Here is an 18,301-nt window from a genome sequence, read left to right as displayed (position 1 = left end):
TGACGGAAGAATTTTGGCTTCAAAACTGTACAATGGTTAATGGAGGAGCCACGCTGTCCACTCTATATACAGTCAATGGTTCCCAGCCCTTCCTCCATGTGGCCAACATGGGTGAGAAGTGTCCCGCAATCCCAACTCAATTCTATTGTTTTGAGTGCACCAGCTGAGACATCAAACTGTAATACACGTTTCTGTTCTCTCAGTGTAAACACACTTATACACCCAAAATAGTAAGTATAATTGCAGAAATAAACGATGTGAGACTAAGCCGAGGTCTCTGACAAAAATGAGTGAAATCCAAGAGGCTATGACCAAATATCATGCAAAACTTATTCAATTTAATCAATTTCATGTGTTACGGTTGTGATTAGGTACTCAACACAACTGAAAAAAAATCTAATGCCTGTTAAAAAATTGTGATAACTAAAATATAATAAAAACAGATTAATAGTAGCTTCTTGGCAACAAGAAAGGTAGATTGTATTTGATAGGGATGGGTACCTTTCACATTTGAAACAATACGATACCTGGCAATCTGTATCGGTACTCAACTGTACCAACCTTTGTGTAAGTTAATGTGGTAATAAATACCAATTTCTTTTAGAAAATCTCAAAGTTTTTCAATGTGACACATTTATTTCTCAATATATAAACTTGCAATGCTATATTTATGTCTGGTATGGATATTCAACTACTTTTCCACTCCCTCACAGTCACACTGATGTGTTTAGGTATTGAAACATGGTACTGTTTCATTTTATGTGAATCAGTACTTGGTACTACAGACAGAACTCGGTCGGTACCTATAGAAGTACCTGATCTGGTTCCCATCCCTAGGATTTGATAACCCAAATGTGTGCATAATGCGGTCTTATCAAGGGAAATATAAGTAACAGAGACTGTAGGTCAGCTAAGGGAATGATCTGATCAGGGTAGTTATCTAAAAAAGCAAACAAAACTTCTTTAAACATTTTGGGTGAATTGAACTTAAAACGCTCAAAACTTCTCCCATCTTCCACTGAAATCCTTCTGAGTCCTCCAGTTTCTGCAGCTATTTGACCCACACAACAGTTCAAAGAGTGGAAAAGGCTTTCAGCCAACAAACACATGTCATACTAACTGTTATTTTCCTAACTGTTTGTTGTATGCAGTGGCTCTGTAACAGGTCGTAAGAAGGAACAAATTCACACTCAGAAGCAGTAAAAGCAGCTCCTGTTTCTAACGTAGCGGCTGTGAAGAAAAGCAGCTGTTTTTAGCTGAAGTGTGGATGCAGCCAGTGCAGACTGGCATGGCCGCGCTCCAGGTTTCCTCTGCTGCTGTTCACTTCCAGAGACCAGAAGAAGTGGACTCAGCTCAGTCCAGAAACAGCCACACCCTGCTAGAGCCACTCAGTGTTTCCACCACACAACCTGCTCCGACCACAGAGGAAGCACGGCCCTTATAAAGTCCCGTCTGACATTACAGACAGGGTTTGGTCAAACTGTTCTACGTCTTCTGTGTGCATATTTATACATCAATCCATCAATCCACAATCCATCTGAATCCAGTGAGCAAATGTGCAATACATCAGAAATCCACACTTTGTCATCTCTGGATTCATAACGTCATTCAAAGGAGCAAACAGCCAATTTACATTTTTAATTATATAATTATGTTTTTTATTATTTGGTAGAGATGCTACACTATCAGAGTTTAACAGTATGGTTCAATCACAATCAAAAAAGTCAAACATTCACTCTTTAATTATCAACCACCAAACATAAAGAAACCCAAACATCTCAAGATGCTTTCCAAAAATATTTCCAGGTAAACACAAACATGCTAATATTATATCATCTACAATAACATGTACACTATATGATATTCATCACAACATAAACCCTTACCAAGATCAGGCACACACTTTGTCAAAGTCTGCTCATTACCTTTTGTTGTGCTTTCACCTTTCTTCCTTCCTCATTCCTTGACAAGAGGAAAACAAAATACTTCCACAGATTTAGAAACCACTGGAGCATGCAAACAGGTTTCTAGCTTATAGCACCAGTTTCCACCATGTACTGCACTGAGGCTGTGCGCACAAAGGATGATGGGTCTGCAAGGGATGATTGACTGTTGTTTCCATGTCCTTATGTTCTGTTTTTTAACTGTGGCTGAATTATAACTACACGTTTTTATTAGCATAAAAGACCTGTTTGTACCACCACAGGTCCATGACAGTTTCATCTTTTCTCGGGACACTACGATATTAGTGATACTGTTAAACCCCTGTCATTTGGATCTGGACTAAGATCTGTGACCTGCTTTTAAATCAAATCCCCCTTTTACTATGTTTTCCCCTTCAAGACAGGTATCCATCTGTTCTGACCTGAGGAGTTCTTTTTCAGTGTGGGTCCTTAAATCTTGCACTAGAGAAACAAACTAAACACAGCACAACTTTCACACATGACATCATAAATTTCAATCATAAAAACCTTAAATACACGAATTACTTTTTCTTTAATCATTCTAAGAAACTCAAGTTTATGATCGTCACAAGCACACAGACACACACACAGACACACACACAGACACACACACACACACACACACACACACACACACACACACACACACACACACACACACACACACACACACACACACACACACACACACACACACACACACACTCCAAACAGATCCTCTGCTGCACCACAAACAACGGACCACATGAACCTCTCTGAATCAGATATAGCATCTGGCAGAGAGCAGCACGTTAATTACAGAGTATGTATACTACACACACACACACACACACACAAACACAGCGCAGACATAAAAAGCTATAAAAGCTCGTAAAGTCATGTCTGATGCTGATGATACTCTGCTGTTTATGAGAGCCTGCTGTGTTTTATATTTAGCATAAACAGGACCTGGGTGGGTGTGTGTGTGTGTGTGTGTGTGTGTGTGTGTGTGTGTTCCCATCACGACTGAACTGAGCTGAACTGCACAGTTTGGTGTTAGCTGTAGTTATAATCTTTAGACCAACTACACTAGCCACGGTTACATGAGGAGTTTTTCGTCTTTCTGAATGGAATCTTTCCGAATGACTTTTCCAAAAACAATAGTAAACATGGAAAGGAATATTCCAATCTCTGGTCTACATGCGCTGCTGTAATCAAACAGAATAGTCAATGGGGCATGCGCAGAAAAACGTAAACATCACGTGATTTATCAAAGACGGAGGACAACAGTTTTTTTTTTTTATCACAGTATTGGAATGCTCCGTATTGCGAGTGTCCGTCCAGTCTTGAAATTATGTTCAGTTTTTCAAAGTTTGGACCAAAAACAAACTTTCCTCCAGTGCTGATGGCTCGTCACCATTTTTAGAATTGAGGAACGTCTCTAGTTGCGTCTTACGCCATATCTGAGCATACGCTGAAAGAACGTACCCTGACAACTTTCCGTCTGAGTGGATACATGATACCTCAATCGATTTGGGGAAAGGAATATTCCACCCCTGTGAAACCAATTAAATGTCCATTTGGATTGGCACTTTAGGTTAAATTCTTTCTGTTTGAGCAAATAAACCAAATGCAAGCAGAATATTTGGGTCCATGTATATGTGGCTACTGATACCAGAATACAAACTCCTCACCTGATCTGATGTGAAAATCATTAGAAAGTGTGTAAGAAGTTCAACATTATTCTGCAGATTTAGACATGGATTAGCTTCACTGGATTACAATTTTTGTAGTTTTTGTAGTTTATCCCAGAAGAGTCAAGACGATCCAAAGTAAGCCAACATCAGACACTCAACACCCTGTGAGAGGCAGGATGTAAAGCTCCCCCTCCCAAAGAAATAACAGGTTTCTATGTAAACCCTCAGAGTTTTACTCTGTTAATACACTTACACACTGTATGAGCTCCCCTCACACACACACAAACACACACACCTCACACGTGACCTCTGAAAATCGCTCCATCACCTCTGCAGTTGATTCCCTCCACAGATCTGAACTCTGCTTTCATTCCTAGAATTCCACAACTGGCTCTCTGTGGCCAACCTCCCCCTGAACTCCATCCTCCCCCTACACACACACACACACACACACACACACACACACACACACACACACACACACACACACACACCTCCTCCCCATGTCTCCATCCCTCCATCCGCAGCCAAACAGCCAGCTCACAAAGCTTCTTTCTGTGGACGACTGGCTGCGCTGACCTACAAATTATACAGCTTTACAGTCCGATACATTCAGTTAGTCAAATGAGCTCATCATCACTGCAGAGGTACAACTTTTCATTAATTGTCATCACACCTTATCAAATGAGACCAAATGGAGTTTGTTTGTGGCATCTATGCACTGGATGCTGGTTATATGAAAGTGATGAGTGTGTTTCAAAGTGTAGTGGGGGGTATTCATAAGAAAAGTATGTGTGCTTTGGAATAAAAATCTGGAATAAATCATCCCCAAATTTATGATGTTTTTATTGTATGGGGCTGATCTGACACATGATTGGTTCACATGTCCATTAAGCCCCGCCTCCCACCTAGGAGGATGTTTTGCTTCTTTCCAAACGTGGAATTAGCCAGAGGGAAAAAAAACCACAACATGCCACTCCACCCCCTGTGGGTTTGTTGTGTTTCTGCTTGCCCTGTTTTTCTCCGAAAGAATAAATAAGTTATTTGATTTTATATTATATGACATCTGTAATGTGAATTTTTTTTGTGAGCACACATTATAGAATCAGTGTAAAATTTCCATCAGAGCCAAACTCAATCAAACATTTATTTTTTGGACTAAGAAGAGCTGAAGTTACACAGAGACTTAAATGAGAAGAGTGCCTCTTATTTTCCCCAAATGGACTGGGGTTATAAGATTTTCAAAACATCTGTAAAAATTGTGATAATTATCATACTAGCAACTAAGTATCAAGGAATTATTGTATTATGGCACTTTAATATCATTATATCCCTACAAGAGAATAAATATAAGTTTCTAATATCTCCTTAGTTGCTATATCTTGTTGAAAAATCTGTTAAACTCTGGCTGACCTCTGGATCCTGGGAACCAAGTCAGCGTGTGGTAAAGACGAGAAGATTAGTGCCATTCTTCATCAGATTTACAACAAACACACCCAACATATCACAGTGTAGTAAGCTAACAGTTTAATGTTACCAGAAGTTAACCTCTGTTTAAAAACAGCTTATCCAAACCAACAATCTGCACAAATTAAAAAATAGAAATCCGACCTGTAATTTACTGCACCAACACCGAGCCATCATCTTAGAGGAGAGGTTACACAGCTCTAGAGTTGGACTTTTGTAAAGACATGGGGCTCTAATTTTGTGGCGCAGCGCAGGGGGCGCAAGCCTGGCGCAGCCTGCGCAGTGCTAATTTCGTGCGGTGCACCACCGTGCGCTGCCAATTTGACAATTTGGTAGACCGTCTGCGCAGAGATGGGTGTGACTGCGCGCCAGGGGGAGTTGACGGCGCACCAAGGGGAGGTGTCAGCAGATTCATGTTGGCGCAGTGACAATTTCGTGCCAAAAAAGTGCGCTGAAAGCTCACCAGCTCCAACCTGGTCTATCCTCAGCGCAAAGCGGAGCGCACCCAGCGCAGCTGTAATTTGGTGACAGGCGCACATGTGCACACATGTCATCAAAGCCTCAGAGGTATGTTTCCAGAGTGTCAGCCATATTTTAATGCAATAAACAATCACAGCAATCACTATTTAATGTAACCGTCTGAACCAGCATATACATTTATATCTATATTAACTGTCCCGTCACATCTGATGTCAGTTTAAAGCCATTTGTCATAATGGAAAGTTAACCTGACGGCAGCTGGAAGTTTGATGCACATCTTACAATTAAACAATAAACAGCCTTAACATCTGATACAGAGCATATCTGGTTCTCTCATTTCATTTAATTTAAAGAAAAGGGGAAGAGGAAAGACGAAGAAAAAAGAGACAAACTAAATGTATGTCACTCAGGATTTACCCGTGATTTCCCATATTTCTCTGTTTTAGTCTTTATTTTTAACCTGATCTAAAAAGATGGAGTACATTATTGTAAGGAGGATGAGGTGGAGACACCGGGAGAGTATACAGTATATCACCAAAGGTTCTGCTATTTGGCGATGACAAACCAGGAGTGCAGGTGGATCAAAAGTATTCTGAATGGATAAGCCAGCTGTGTAAATGTCTCTTTATTTTGTACTCCTATTAATGACAAAGGAACAGATTACATCTGTCCCGGGAGCTGGCCCGCACGGTGACGCGATTCGTGTCCTCCAATGCGCCCCGCTGTCCATTCTCCTGCTGTAGGGACAGCGGCTCTGACCGTCTCCACTATCGAGTCTTTCCTGCACACTCCCCGCGGTGCTGGGGATCACTCAGACCAATCAGACGCTGCGCCTGGGCCGCAGGGCATTTAAAGGCGAGGAGAGGCGCTCATTTGATTGGTGAAAACAGCGCTCGGCTGTGTTAAACCCACTCACGGGTTTTACCCTCCCTCTCTGCCATTTGCGCGGAGGGAGGCGTGGACGCTCAGCTCTGCGCTCCTCTGTGCCTTGACTGCGCCTCTCTTGGCACTGCAGGAAACTTGCAAAGTGCGCCGGTCATCCCTGTCCACGCGGCAAAGGCCAGGGCTTGCGCCTGGGCTCTACGAAATTAGAGCCCATGGTGTTAAAACCCAAGTAAACCATCAGTTTTTACGTTCTTTTTTTAACATGGCCCCAAGTTCAGTTCCTGTATTTTAATACATTTTATTATTATTATCATTATTATTATTATTATTATTATGATTATTACAAATACTAGGCGCTCAAAAATAGACTGAGGGAGAAAATGTTTCAGATTTAGACTCATTGGACGTCTTAGGGCTGCAAGAGTTAGCGCTGCAGCCTAACAGCGAGAAGGTCACTAGTTCAGTTCCCAGCTTGACCAGTGGGCCTTTCTGTGTGGAGTTTGCATGTTCTCCCCATGCATGTGTGGGTTCTCTCTCCAGGTACTCCGGCTTCCTCCCACAGTCCAAAAATTGAGGTTAATAGAACTCTCTAAATTGTCCATAGGTGTGAGTGTGTGTGTGAAAGGTTGTCTGTGTGTCTGTGTCCAGGTTGTACCCCGCCTTTCGCCCAATGACAGCTGGGATAGGCTCCAGCCACCCGCGACCCTGAACAGGATAAGCGGTATAGAAAATGAATGAATGAATGGATTTCTTCAGCTGCACTAATGAAACAGACTGTAATGGCTTGAACATAACGCTTAATCTTACAATTTACATCCACTGCAAGTCATAGTTTTCTGTCAACAAGAGGCTCTTTTGTTTCCGAAGAGACTATTTCAGAGACGATCCCGACAGAGAGGGATCATTTTGTCGGGGAGAAAGATATGTGTTTAGACCAGAAACACAAAACTCCACAAACTTAATTTTGCCTTCATAAGTAGCTTATCTGCCCTGGCTTGGATCATTTGGTTTGTTTGCGTTTTTGGTTTTAACAATCTACCATTGGAGTGATTTTCCATTTTAATGTAATATTTTAATCCCTTTTTGTGCTGGCTGATGCCACAACAGGGCTCAACCTCTATTATCTGCATTTGGTTCCTGTTGTCCTGCCAGTAAGTCGGCTTTCTTACTTAAATTGGAGGATTTTGTCCATCAGCTGCTTAATTAAAGGAAGTGCCAACTGAGCTATGAAATAGTTCTAAATTAGGAAAACTACATGTGGACCGGAAGGTCTTTGGTGGTCAAAGATTAAACTTTAAAGCATTCTTTCCTTTATTAGAAGGAATACTGACAAATCTGTGAGGTCTGAATTAGTCAGGACTGAACTAAAGAACAAGACGATGACGTAGCATCAGCCTAATAAGTAGATTAGCCATCAGTGTCGTGTGGACACTTAAACTCAGATAGAATTTATCACAAAATTGAGCCTTGCACTAAAGAAGAAGTTAAAGAAACCTTTCATGTGGTCCTTACAAATATAGGAGTTAATCCACCTTCAAACAGAACTCTGTGGTGTGTCTGGTGGGTGCGGAGCGGCCCGTCCCTCCCAGATGGCCTGAGCGGGGCCGGCCCAAACTGCTCAGTGGCCTAGATCTGAAGCTGCTCCCCAGGGAGGCTGATTAGAGCTCTAATGTAAACAGCAGTCTGACCACAGGGCTCTGCCACGCACTGCATCATGGGATTGACCCAGCTCCAGTCAATTACAGAGTCAGAGTCAGCTCAGCTGGACGGCAAAACAAACTCCTCGAAAGACTTGGAAGGACCAGGCTTTGGTGGGTTTTTACATCCCACGCAGCACATGTGGAAGTCTCTGCTGCACATTATGGCTTCCATACATATGATGGGCTGAATCAAAGGGGATTTCAGACCTGTTTTAGAATGTTTCAGGCTGTGAATGACAAACACAAACAACAGAGTATTTTAAATGTTACCAACAGAGTACAGCATTTCCACTAATTTTACTGCTTTACTGCTTTTGGGGGGATGGGGGGCACAGGAGAGCAAGTGTTGCATGTTCACAGTGTGTGCGTGTGTGTGTGTGTGTGTGTGTGTGTGTGTGTGTGTGTGTGTGTGTGTGTGTGTGTGTGTGTGTGTTTGTGTGTGTGTGTGTGCAAGAGCAAGTTTGTGTTTCTGTATCATACACTATTTACAGCGGACAGCGTGGCTCTGCTTTTTACCACTGTATGGTTTTGAAGGCAAAATACCCACTACGGAGGCGCCGCCAGAGTCTGAGCAGTAGAGGCTACAAGGTACTCAGAGAAAATCTGAGTGGGTCCAAAAGGCAGCTGTTATTTATCATTGAACATGACGTAAACCCTTGTTTTTAACCTCTTATAACTAATAACAAAGAAAATCTTCAGAAAAAATGAGACTTGAACACAAGGCAGCTGAATTATATCTTCAAATCACCACAACAATCAGATGGGAGAAACATTTCTACGTGGTGAATTAATATTTTAAAAGTCGACCACACCTCATCTGGAATGACTGGGGAGATGGATTTTTTTTTACCTATACTGCAGCCAGCCACCAGGGGGAGCGGTTTCTGTAGCAACCTTACTTTGAGCTGAGCAAGATGACGTCCATTTTTTTTACAGTCTATGGTCTGTACGCAGGCTGAAGTGGAACTTTTCCAGGTGTGACACAGAGAGCGAGCAAATGATGTAGAGACCAAGATGACATCTGATCATGTAAATAAGATCAACACCATAACATTTGACTATTTAGCCTGTTAAATAATGAAGGTAAAGTATAGGACTTGATTAATGAGAGCAGACACCTTAAATTACCTCTGCTAGTGATGCTCACGTACCTTATCAGCGGTGAGTTCTCTGATCTTGATGATCTGAACTCTGAACTTCATGAGGAGAGCCTCCAGGACGATACACTTCTCCTTCCAGTCCTCCTGGCTCATGGCCTCCTCCCCTTCCGCCATGCTGTCTCACCCCTCTGCAACACACACAAAGCAGTGAGAGACAGATTTCGCGCATGTTTGCATTATGAGGGTCTTGCTCATGGTGAATTACCTGTTTAACCTTTGTGCAGATACTAAACTATGACAGGTTTATTCATTTTTGTACTAAAAGTTTCAGGTTTTCAGTTTCCCCATGAACTGTAGTGTTTTGTTCATTGAAACCTTGTTCAAATTGAGTTGAATTTCTATTTTTTCCTAATACAGAGGACAACATTCATGCATTGTTCATTAAGTTTATGGCTTTTATTTTCCAATCCTTTCCATAATTAAATGTGAAATAGCACTAAGTCACAAATCATGTGTCATTCAGTAAATGCATATATCACCCCTAACCCAGCAAAACATTACTTCTATACAGTAATAATAATAATTAATAATCAGTAATTAAAGAAATGTGAAACCAAATATGAGTACAGCTCTGATTTGTCTTTAGCCACCACTTGACCTTTGTTGTGAAAGATTTAATACCTGGGGTGAATTTACTGTGACTGGTTGTTTGTCATTTTATTTAAGAAATATAAATGATTATGTTTCATTATTTTAGCACCTTTATTCTAAAATTTATTGTACTTAAATTTTTCTATGCTCCCGTGTTAAAAGAAAGAGCGTTTTTGGCACTCATTATAGAGAGTGCTTAACAAATTTGTTGGACCACCTGTCATAAAAATGTGAAAACCACCAAGCACCATGAAGTTTTTTAACGCCAACTCTTTGTTTTCCAGAGATTCCCCTAAACTTCACCATTTTGAACAGGGCTGAGGAGTTTCAAACTGAAGTCACATTCTTGTTCCCAAATTTGAGCAAGAAAACTGAAATTCTCTGAGGAGTCAGGAATTTATCAGAAATAACAAACAACCACTAAAACACATTTTCTGTTCAAGAATACAAGTAAATAACAGCAATTTAATTAAAAAAATTAACAATGCGCTCTACTTTTTTTCTGCTTCTTTTTTCAAAACAGCACCTTTGAGAACTGTTTATCCACTCAATATAAATATGCGTTACTTGTCTGTCATGTGCTGCTGTAGAAACACATGCTCCAAAATGGTCTCAGTGGAAGAGGAACCGCTAATTTTGTATGAAGGGCTCATTCTAAGTGAATGAAAACCAAAATAATTTTCATATTTAACTTGAATATAAAGCAGTTAAATCATAATTACAAAAATTACATTATATCATATTTCTATTAAGTCCATTCAGCTAAATCCTACTGACTATGACACACTGTACCGTAAAATAACATGTAATGAAGAAGTCATTGATTTAGGCATAAACCAACACAAACAGAAATATTTTGAAACAACAGACAAAAGGAAAATAGTCTGTGTGTATGTTTGTCTTTCCTACAGCAGCACTTGATATTTTCCAGGTCAAACTCAGTTGAACTGGTGTGGTCAGTGGTCGTATCACTTCTAAAAACAACCACTGCTGCTCCAAAACACCTCAACAAGCCTCCCTGTGAGGGACTCGCATCACGTTTTCCAGCCAAGCTGGGGAAAAAGAGACAGTGAAAAACAGAGAAAGACAATTAAAAAGAAAGAGATGGATGAGGATCTCTGATAAATGAAAGCAGCATGAGGAGGAAAAGGAGGAGGATAGAAGGTCTGGTTTCTCCTCTGAGTTATAACCTCTCATTAGCAGCCTGGACGGCTCACAAAGAGACTGAAACATGTGGAGGAGGAGGCTGTAAACTGGGTTTAACTGGCTGCTTTTTGTTGCCTGTTTTCTGTGGTAAACACTGAGGCAGGGGGGCAGAGAGAAGAGATCTCATCCCTCAAAACAACAACTCAAACATGTACAGGATGGAGGATTTAAAGGGGACCAAAGCCAACAAACCATTACTTTATGAACAATGTACCCCTTTACGATTAATCAACAACAACAAAAAAAACCTTGAATACAGAACAGAAGCTGTTCCCTCTCCTCTTGGTTGGTGTCATTCTTCAGCGCTGATAAAAGGATGTGGTTGTTGGAAAACATTAAAGGCCATTTAACCCCCCGATCCCTGACTCTGACTTTCTTTTTGTCTATGTGATTATCTTTCTCTCTGACTTCCTGTTGAATGAGTCAGAGTAAAGAGAGCATGGTCTGCTGTCTGAGTGTTTCCCTCTGTGTGACTCTGGAGCACTCATGATGTCTATGAAAAACTACACAAGCCCCACTTATCACTCTCATAGTACAGTACAGTGTTACAATGTAAGGGGATATGATAGGGAATATGATGCTGAAATCTTTATGGAGTTAGCTCTTCAGTCTTATCCTGGGTCAACTGTTTCTCAGGTAATTACAGATTCAAAATCATTAAAATCAAAGGTAAAGAAGTGGATCAAATACAAACTACAGCTTTACTGTCCTTTAGATTATTGTAGCCTACTGTGATATTTTAATGTGTACGAAGGCGTTTCTTTCTGGATTACTATACATGTGATATTTTTTGTAGTTTTGAAGTAAAAAAAAGCCCAACTAGGAGACCAACATTGGCAAAAAAACAAAACAAAAACAAAAACAAAAACAAAAACAAACAAAAAAAAAACCAGCTCTCGTATCACTTTTTTCCTCTGTTAGATTTTTGCGTATCATTGGTTTAAACGAAGCTTCAAAGAATCTACAGACAGTGAACTTCATCTTTCTATCATTAAAAAACTATAAACCAAATGGTTTTGCAGTAAGCAAACTTAATATAATTTTATGGACGGAAAACAGAACATTACATCACTTAACTTTCCTGTTGATAGACAACAGAATAAATGAAAATCACCGGTTAAATCATTTTACACTACCCCTTACGCTAAATCAGTGTCAGTCAAACTCTTTACTGTTTCCTTTCCATTTAAAACATTTTCATCACAGTTCCTCGGCTTACCTTTGAGAATATCTGACGACAAGAAACGATAGCAGAAACCTCACGCCATGTAGACCCCCGCGTTCATAAAAATGTGTTATATGTCCAAATTCATCAGCAAATAATCGGAGACTTTCCCTCTCTGCCAAAGTATTTCATTCCAGCTTTCAGGCAAAAGTTGAAGACAGGCTAGACTCAACGAGGGGGCGTGGCCCAACAGCCCCGCGTCCAATCAGATCTTTGTCGGGTTGTGTTCTGTATTGGATTGACGGATAATATCGACCAATGAAAAGAAGGAGCGCTATTTTATGGACCGAGGGAGAGCAGTAGCAGTTCATCGGAAGTGACGTCCCACATGTGCAGCATGGACCTTGGGCGCACACTTGGGTGCGTTAAGTGAACGAGAACCACACAGGAAACTGAATGAGTCAGGCTTCAAATCTGTAAAATGTAAGGGTCTGCAAGGAAAGTTGATTTGTTGAGAAACTGTCACGATGATAGAAAACGTTTTTTTCCCCACTTGATGATTTCCTGATGTGTGAAATGGCTTTTTTTTTCTTTTTTTTTTTTTCTTTTTTTTTTTTAATATATCTTCTTTGCAGGATAAATTAATTTTTGAAAGAACACTGCAGTGTTCTTATTGATTCATCATTAGAGTCAAATCATTCTTCTTAACCAGTTTTCCACTGGACTACTTGACTTGAGTGACAACACAGGCCTGTTTCTTGTTTAGAGTACTGTACTTATGGACAAGTTTGATAAATATATTTTTTTATTCCTATGAAGTCAGTTTAAAGACTCAGGATACCTCTGGGTAGATAAGTTCCCAAGTACTGCAAAAAACTGCTCAGCAATTTAGAGGGGTCAAATTGTGGAGTTCAAGTAGTCCTGCAATAGTCCTAGAAGATAATTTAATTATAGTAACAGCTGATTGTTTAATAGAGTAGGATTACATAGAAATACTGATGTATGGGTATATATATTGTCATGCATTTAGTTATGGTTCAAACCTTTTAATGGTACCACCGTAAATACAACTAACTACAACTTTTGTTCCATGATGTATTTTTTTTTAAGTGCCACAGATCTGTTTTATATTTATGAACTGAAAAATATGAGAAATGTTTCCCCACTGCTTTAAAATACACATTCAATATGAATTTATGGTGATTTTTTTTCAAGTTTTTGAATTCCTAAATAATAAAATGTAGTTAAAGTAAATAGCTTTGAGTTGGTATAAAATGGGCCGAGAACAGCCTAGTGAGCTATAATAATAAAACTGCATTTGTCTGGACTTTGTTGAGCAAGACCAGCTTAAAAAAAAAAGATATATTTTTAAAAGTATGAACTGATTGACAGGAGGCAAAAGTAAAGACTTCAGAACAGGAGGAATACAATTCATATCTAAACCATTTTCTGTAACAGATTTTTGTTACTGATGATAAATAGCACTTCCTTTACCACAAGTTAAATACATGTCATAATCTATAAATTCTATAAGCATGATATGGGACAGATAAAGCATTATTAGATCTTTCAAGGCTTAGAGTTTTACTCAAAGACAAATAGCAAAAAATGCTACTCTTGACACTGACATTAACATTGACAAAGACCTTCGCAAAGGGTAATATTACGTTTTTCTTTTATTCTGAAAAATAAAACCGGAAATGAAAGCGTACTAAGGGCTGGTTTGACTACCCGTGTAGTTAGCCTCCAGCTGAAGCAGGTATAACACATGCTGAACTAAGTGAGTGTCCCTTTTTATTCTTTCTTTAACTTTTATAAATCTTTTCTGAACCTGTCAGGCTTTCTTTGCTCTGTTGTTTCTGTGCTTTCTGCGTCATTTGTTAAATGTTGTCGTATATTCAGCACCAGACGCTAGCACAGTTGGCTAACATCAACGTTGTTGGTCTATTCCAGGAGCTGAACTTCACCTCAAACAGAAAGAGAGCATAAAGTTCCTTTATATGTACAGATAATATGATTGTGTGTTTGTGATTGATGTTAAGAAAGCCTGACACTTTCACAGTGAGGAGTGTTTCTATTTTCTCAAGGCAACATTAAGAGCTTCAGTGGTGCAACAATCTGATTTATTCCAGTTTGCCTCAAACTGTGTTTGCAGATGTGTAGTGAATAAATAAACAGTGATGTTAACAGCTAAACTATCAGTGTTCTTGACAGGGTAGAGTCATGGTGGTGAAGAAGAAAACAGCCAAAGTGGAGGCTTTGGTTCTGGATGAGCAGAAACTGCAGCTGCTGATAGGTAATGTGTTTCAAGTCAGAGTGACCTTTTCAAACTAGTAAGAGGGAAAAAAAAAAGAAAAAAAACTATTCTAAACAAAGCTTAACCCCTGCAGTCAAGTGTCATTAAACTTCAATAGATGTGACAGATAGAATTTTAAAAATATGATGGACAATTGACAAATTGGGCATGTAGATAAATCATGTTTTGGTGTTTAACTTATGATCACTAACTTATTATTAGTTCTTTAGGGCTTAACATTGTGGCACTTTCCAAACTAACAGTGTGCGCGAACTGCAGACTGTGAACACTGTAAATAATAGTAAATACATAATACATTGTTTTTTAAATACAGAAGAAAACAAGTTAACGATTTGATCAATCATGCATACATTTAAACTGCTGCTGCTGCTGCTGCTGCTGATAACTACAACAACATCAATAATAATAGCAAAATAGTCAAAAGTTTTCTGTGCAGATTTCATAAGTGTCAGCTGAAAGTAAAGCTCCAGACTTCTGTATGGTACTGTTTCTTTTTCTCCAAGATCAGTACATTCAGGGGCTTTTTTTTTGTATCACTGGAACTTATTTTAGACCTTGTTCCTGGCAGTGAGGCACAATCTAAAAAGTTCCTTGCCTCTGGGGCCTCATAAACATCTGTTTTGTTCCAGCCTCCCTCTCTGTGGATGGAGCAGAACATGGAGTCCGGCATGTTGCCCAGACCCTGCAGTCCTGTTTGGAGCTGACCGACCCTGTGCAGCAGATCCAGCTGATTAAAAAGGTTTGTTTGAGAATAACTTGGGACTGTATAGTAAAAACTTACAGAAAACAGTGATCAATAATTGTATATTCTTGTTGCTCCAGGCAGGGACTCAGCTGGAGGCTTTGAATGAAGGGGAGCCTGATGGTGTTCTCCTGGAGGCCTGTCTGCACACCCTGTCTCTAGTTTATACCTCCTTGCAGGCCAAGAACCCGCTACGCCGAGCTATAGCCAGGTACATCTGTCAATGTTACATTTTCTTCCCTTTACAATTAGATAATATTATGTTTTGTTAACAATAGATTGAAGCAGAAGTCGTGCACAACAATATCTAAAACCAACATAAAATACATCAATTTCTTATACAATGCAACATTTTCCCTTTTTGCGTAAGGGCAGCTTTCACACTCTTTCAAGCCAATAATTGCTTTATCAAATCAAAATACACAGTGAGTGAGTTCATCAAATTTAGTACTAGCTATTAGAAAAATAGGAAACACTATTCACTGTGTAACGTGTTTCATAATCCCATGAAACACTGAATGAGCTGCTGTTTGTGCTAAAAGTCTCTTTAAATTAACACGAGCCAAAAACTCCAGAGTCTTCAAGTCAGTGCTTACACTGCTCTTGTTTTTAAAATCTTCTCAAGAGTTTGGGCTTTTGCACACTAGAGTTTTTTTTTTTTCTGAAATTGAGGCACATTAAAAAAGAAACCTGGTCCCATGTTATGTTTGCACACTCAAGCCAAAACTTTCTTGTCATTATCTCTTTAGAACAAGTTTAATTTTTTTTTTTTTTTTTAATCTTTTTGCATCTGTCCACCTTGTTTCCAGGGTTATTTGACTATTTAGAGACAACAAAGGGTACTTAAATGTTATACTTTCACATTCTCTGATACATTTTGTGTAGTTTTAATAAGGCTATTTTTAGACGATAAATGAAGGGTTGTGTGTCTGTGTGCATGTGTGTGTGCCTACCTCAAACACTGCCAGACCTTGCTTAGCTCCCTAACCAGCAGATCAAACTGTCATTGGCCTTGTCTTGTTTTCAGAAGTGGAAAGTCCTTGTGTTATTTTTTCTTTTCTGGAGTAGTGAAGTAACCGTCATTTTGCAACGGCCTTTTGGAGCAACTTAAAAAAAAAAAGAAAATGTTGCCATGCAGCCATTATTAACACCATCCCTCTATGTTTGTGTCCTCAGTGCATTGAGTTCAGTACCAGCCTGGTTACTAGAACGTGCTGTAACCAGTTTGTGTGTCTGCCTGTCTGACTGCCTCTCCACCTCATCATCAGACCAGCATCCACGCATCGTGGACACCATCACTGCCTGCCTGGATGGCTTTGTCATCGGTAAGTCAGCGATCACCTCTGTGCAGATTTATTCTGCTTTTGATCGTTACAGATAAATCTTTCTGCTTGTTGCTGAGATGCTGACTATTTCCTCTGAACCCTGCAGGTGAGAGATGCATCAACAAACTGCTGCCTGAAGGTAGGCATCAAACTTGTTCTCATGAAAAGTGAAAGTGAGGAGTGAGGGAAAAGCTGAGTGTTGACTTTCTGCTCTTTTCCGTAGTTTTGCAGTTTCTCCACAAAGGATTGAGTGAATACCTTCAACAAAACAGGTTTGTAGCATAGTTCCAACTAGGCATGGGTACTGGATTAGGTACTTTTATAGGTACCGACCGAATTCTGTCAAAAATACCGGGTACCAACCATGTAAAACCAAAAAGGTTCCATATTTAGGTGCCTTAGCCCATCCTTGTGACTGTGAAGGAGTGGAAGAATAGGTCATTTTCCATGCTGGACATGAACACAGCATTACAAGGTTAGATACTGAAGAATAAACACGTTGAATTAAGAAAATGAAAATTTTTATTATTAAATGAATTTATGTTTTTTACCACACAAACACAAAAAAGTACCAAAAATGGTACCATTGAGTACCTGTACTGGTTGTCAAGTACCAGGAATAATTTCAAATGAGAAAGGTACCCATCTCTAGTTCCAACCAACCCCATAATGGTCTTTTCTTTCATTCTGTTTTGTCGACCAATGCAAGGCAGTTAAATCTAAGAGTCTACCAGTGTCTTCATCAGCATTTTGCTTATTGTGGCGGTGATGATTTTGGAGTACTTTTGAATCCTTCAAATTCTGAAGATCAACCCACAACTTAAACAAAAAAGTTTCATAATTACACACGTATTAATAACCAACAAAAGTCAAACTGACAGTCCCATACCATGACTTTGCATATTTCATTAGACTTAATAAATTTAACATTAATCAACGGAAAACTGAAAAAAGTTCTCATTAAATATTTTTCATCCTTTATTCTGAACTGCACTAGGTTTGTTTTATTAATCTTCAGCTGATTTTTTGAATTAGGTCATTTTCTACTGAAAGAACTCACTTAGTCTGGTCAAAAAGGTTGTAATGTTGTAAAAGTTACCCCTTAGTAACGCCTGTGTCTCTGTCGCCCCCTGCTGTCCTTCCAGTGGTCTAGCAGGACGTCACATAGCCCAGGCCCAGCTGATGCAGTCCTGTCTGGCTGCAGTCAAGACCTCCATGCTGGTGATCCAGAGATGTCAGGAGAGCATCAGTGCCTCCCTGCAGCCCGAGCAGAGTCACTGCATGCTGGAGGACACACTGAGCAGCCTGCTGGGCTGCTACACACACATCCTCACTGACGGTATGAAACACACACACACATAGGATGTTAAAGAGATGTTTATGAATGTAATAAGAAATAGTGAAGCAAGGATTTCTCACATATGTGTCCTCTTTTGTCCCCTCTCATATGTAGAGGAGTTCATCCAATCAGTGCAGAGTACAGCGGGCATGGCTGTGGTGTTACTGATCAGGTCTGTGATGGGCTGCGGAGATGAAGTTGCTGCCGTGGTGAGTTAAAAAAAAAGTGTTCAGGATCACTTATTGATTCATTTACCAGACATGAATCTTTATAATTAATATATT

At 39.8% G+C, this 18,301-nt stretch overlaps 2 protein-coding genes across 2 annotated transcripts in view; one reads left to right on the top strand and one right to left on the bottom strand.

The window, feature by feature from the left end:
• The window catches only part of plekhh2 (pleckstrin homology domain containing, family H (with MyTH4 domain) member 2), a 43,556-nt gene extending 31,077 nt beyond the window's left edge, over positions 1-12,479 (bottom strand). Inside the window, exons 1-2 of the mRNA XM_074676506.1 lie at positions 12,349-12,479; positions 9,324-9,460 (exon numbers count right to left, since the gene is read on the bottom strand). Coding sequence (XP_074532607.1) covers positions 9,324-9,446 — 123 coding nt within the window. The 5' untranslated portion in view covers positions 9,447-9,460; positions 12,349-12,479. The remainder of the gene's footprint in view (positions 1-9,323; positions 9,461-12,348) is intronic.
• Positions 12,480-13,996: 1,517 nt separating this feature from the next.
• thada (THADA armadillo repeat containing) overlaps positions 13,997-18,301 on the top strand; it is a 124,951-nt gene continuing 120,646 nt past the window's right edge. The window contains exons 1-9 of the mRNA XM_074675144.1: positions 13,997-14,074; positions 14,509-14,590; positions 15,241-15,350; positions 15,434-15,564; positions 16,530-16,678; positions 16,785-16,817; positions 16,902-16,950; positions 17,824-18,017; positions 18,132-18,226. Coding sequence (XP_074531245.1) covers positions 14,518-14,590; positions 15,241-15,350; positions 15,434-15,564; positions 16,530-16,678; positions 16,785-16,817; positions 16,902-16,950; positions 17,824-18,017; positions 18,132-18,226 — 834 coding nt within the window. The 5' untranslated portion in view covers positions 13,997-14,074; positions 14,509-14,517. The remainder of the gene's footprint in view (positions 14,075-14,508; positions 14,591-15,240; positions 15,351-15,433; positions 15,565-16,529; positions 16,679-16,784; positions 16,818-16,901; positions 16,951-17,823; positions 18,018-18,131; positions 18,227-18,301) is intronic.

Source organism: Halichoeres trimaculatus, unplaced genomic scaffold (assembly GCF_033239565.1).
Source record: "Halichoeres trimaculatus isolate MK-OKI-2021-1 unplaced genomic scaffold, fHalTri1.1 fHalTri1_scaffold_8, whole genome shotgun sequence".
Lineage (NCBI taxonomy): Eukaryota > Metazoa > Chordata > Actinopteri > Labriformes > Labridae > Halichoeres > Halichoeres trimaculatus.
The sequence above is the reverse complement of the archived record's forward strand: the minus strand, read 5'-3'. Positions and strand labels throughout refer to the sequence as shown.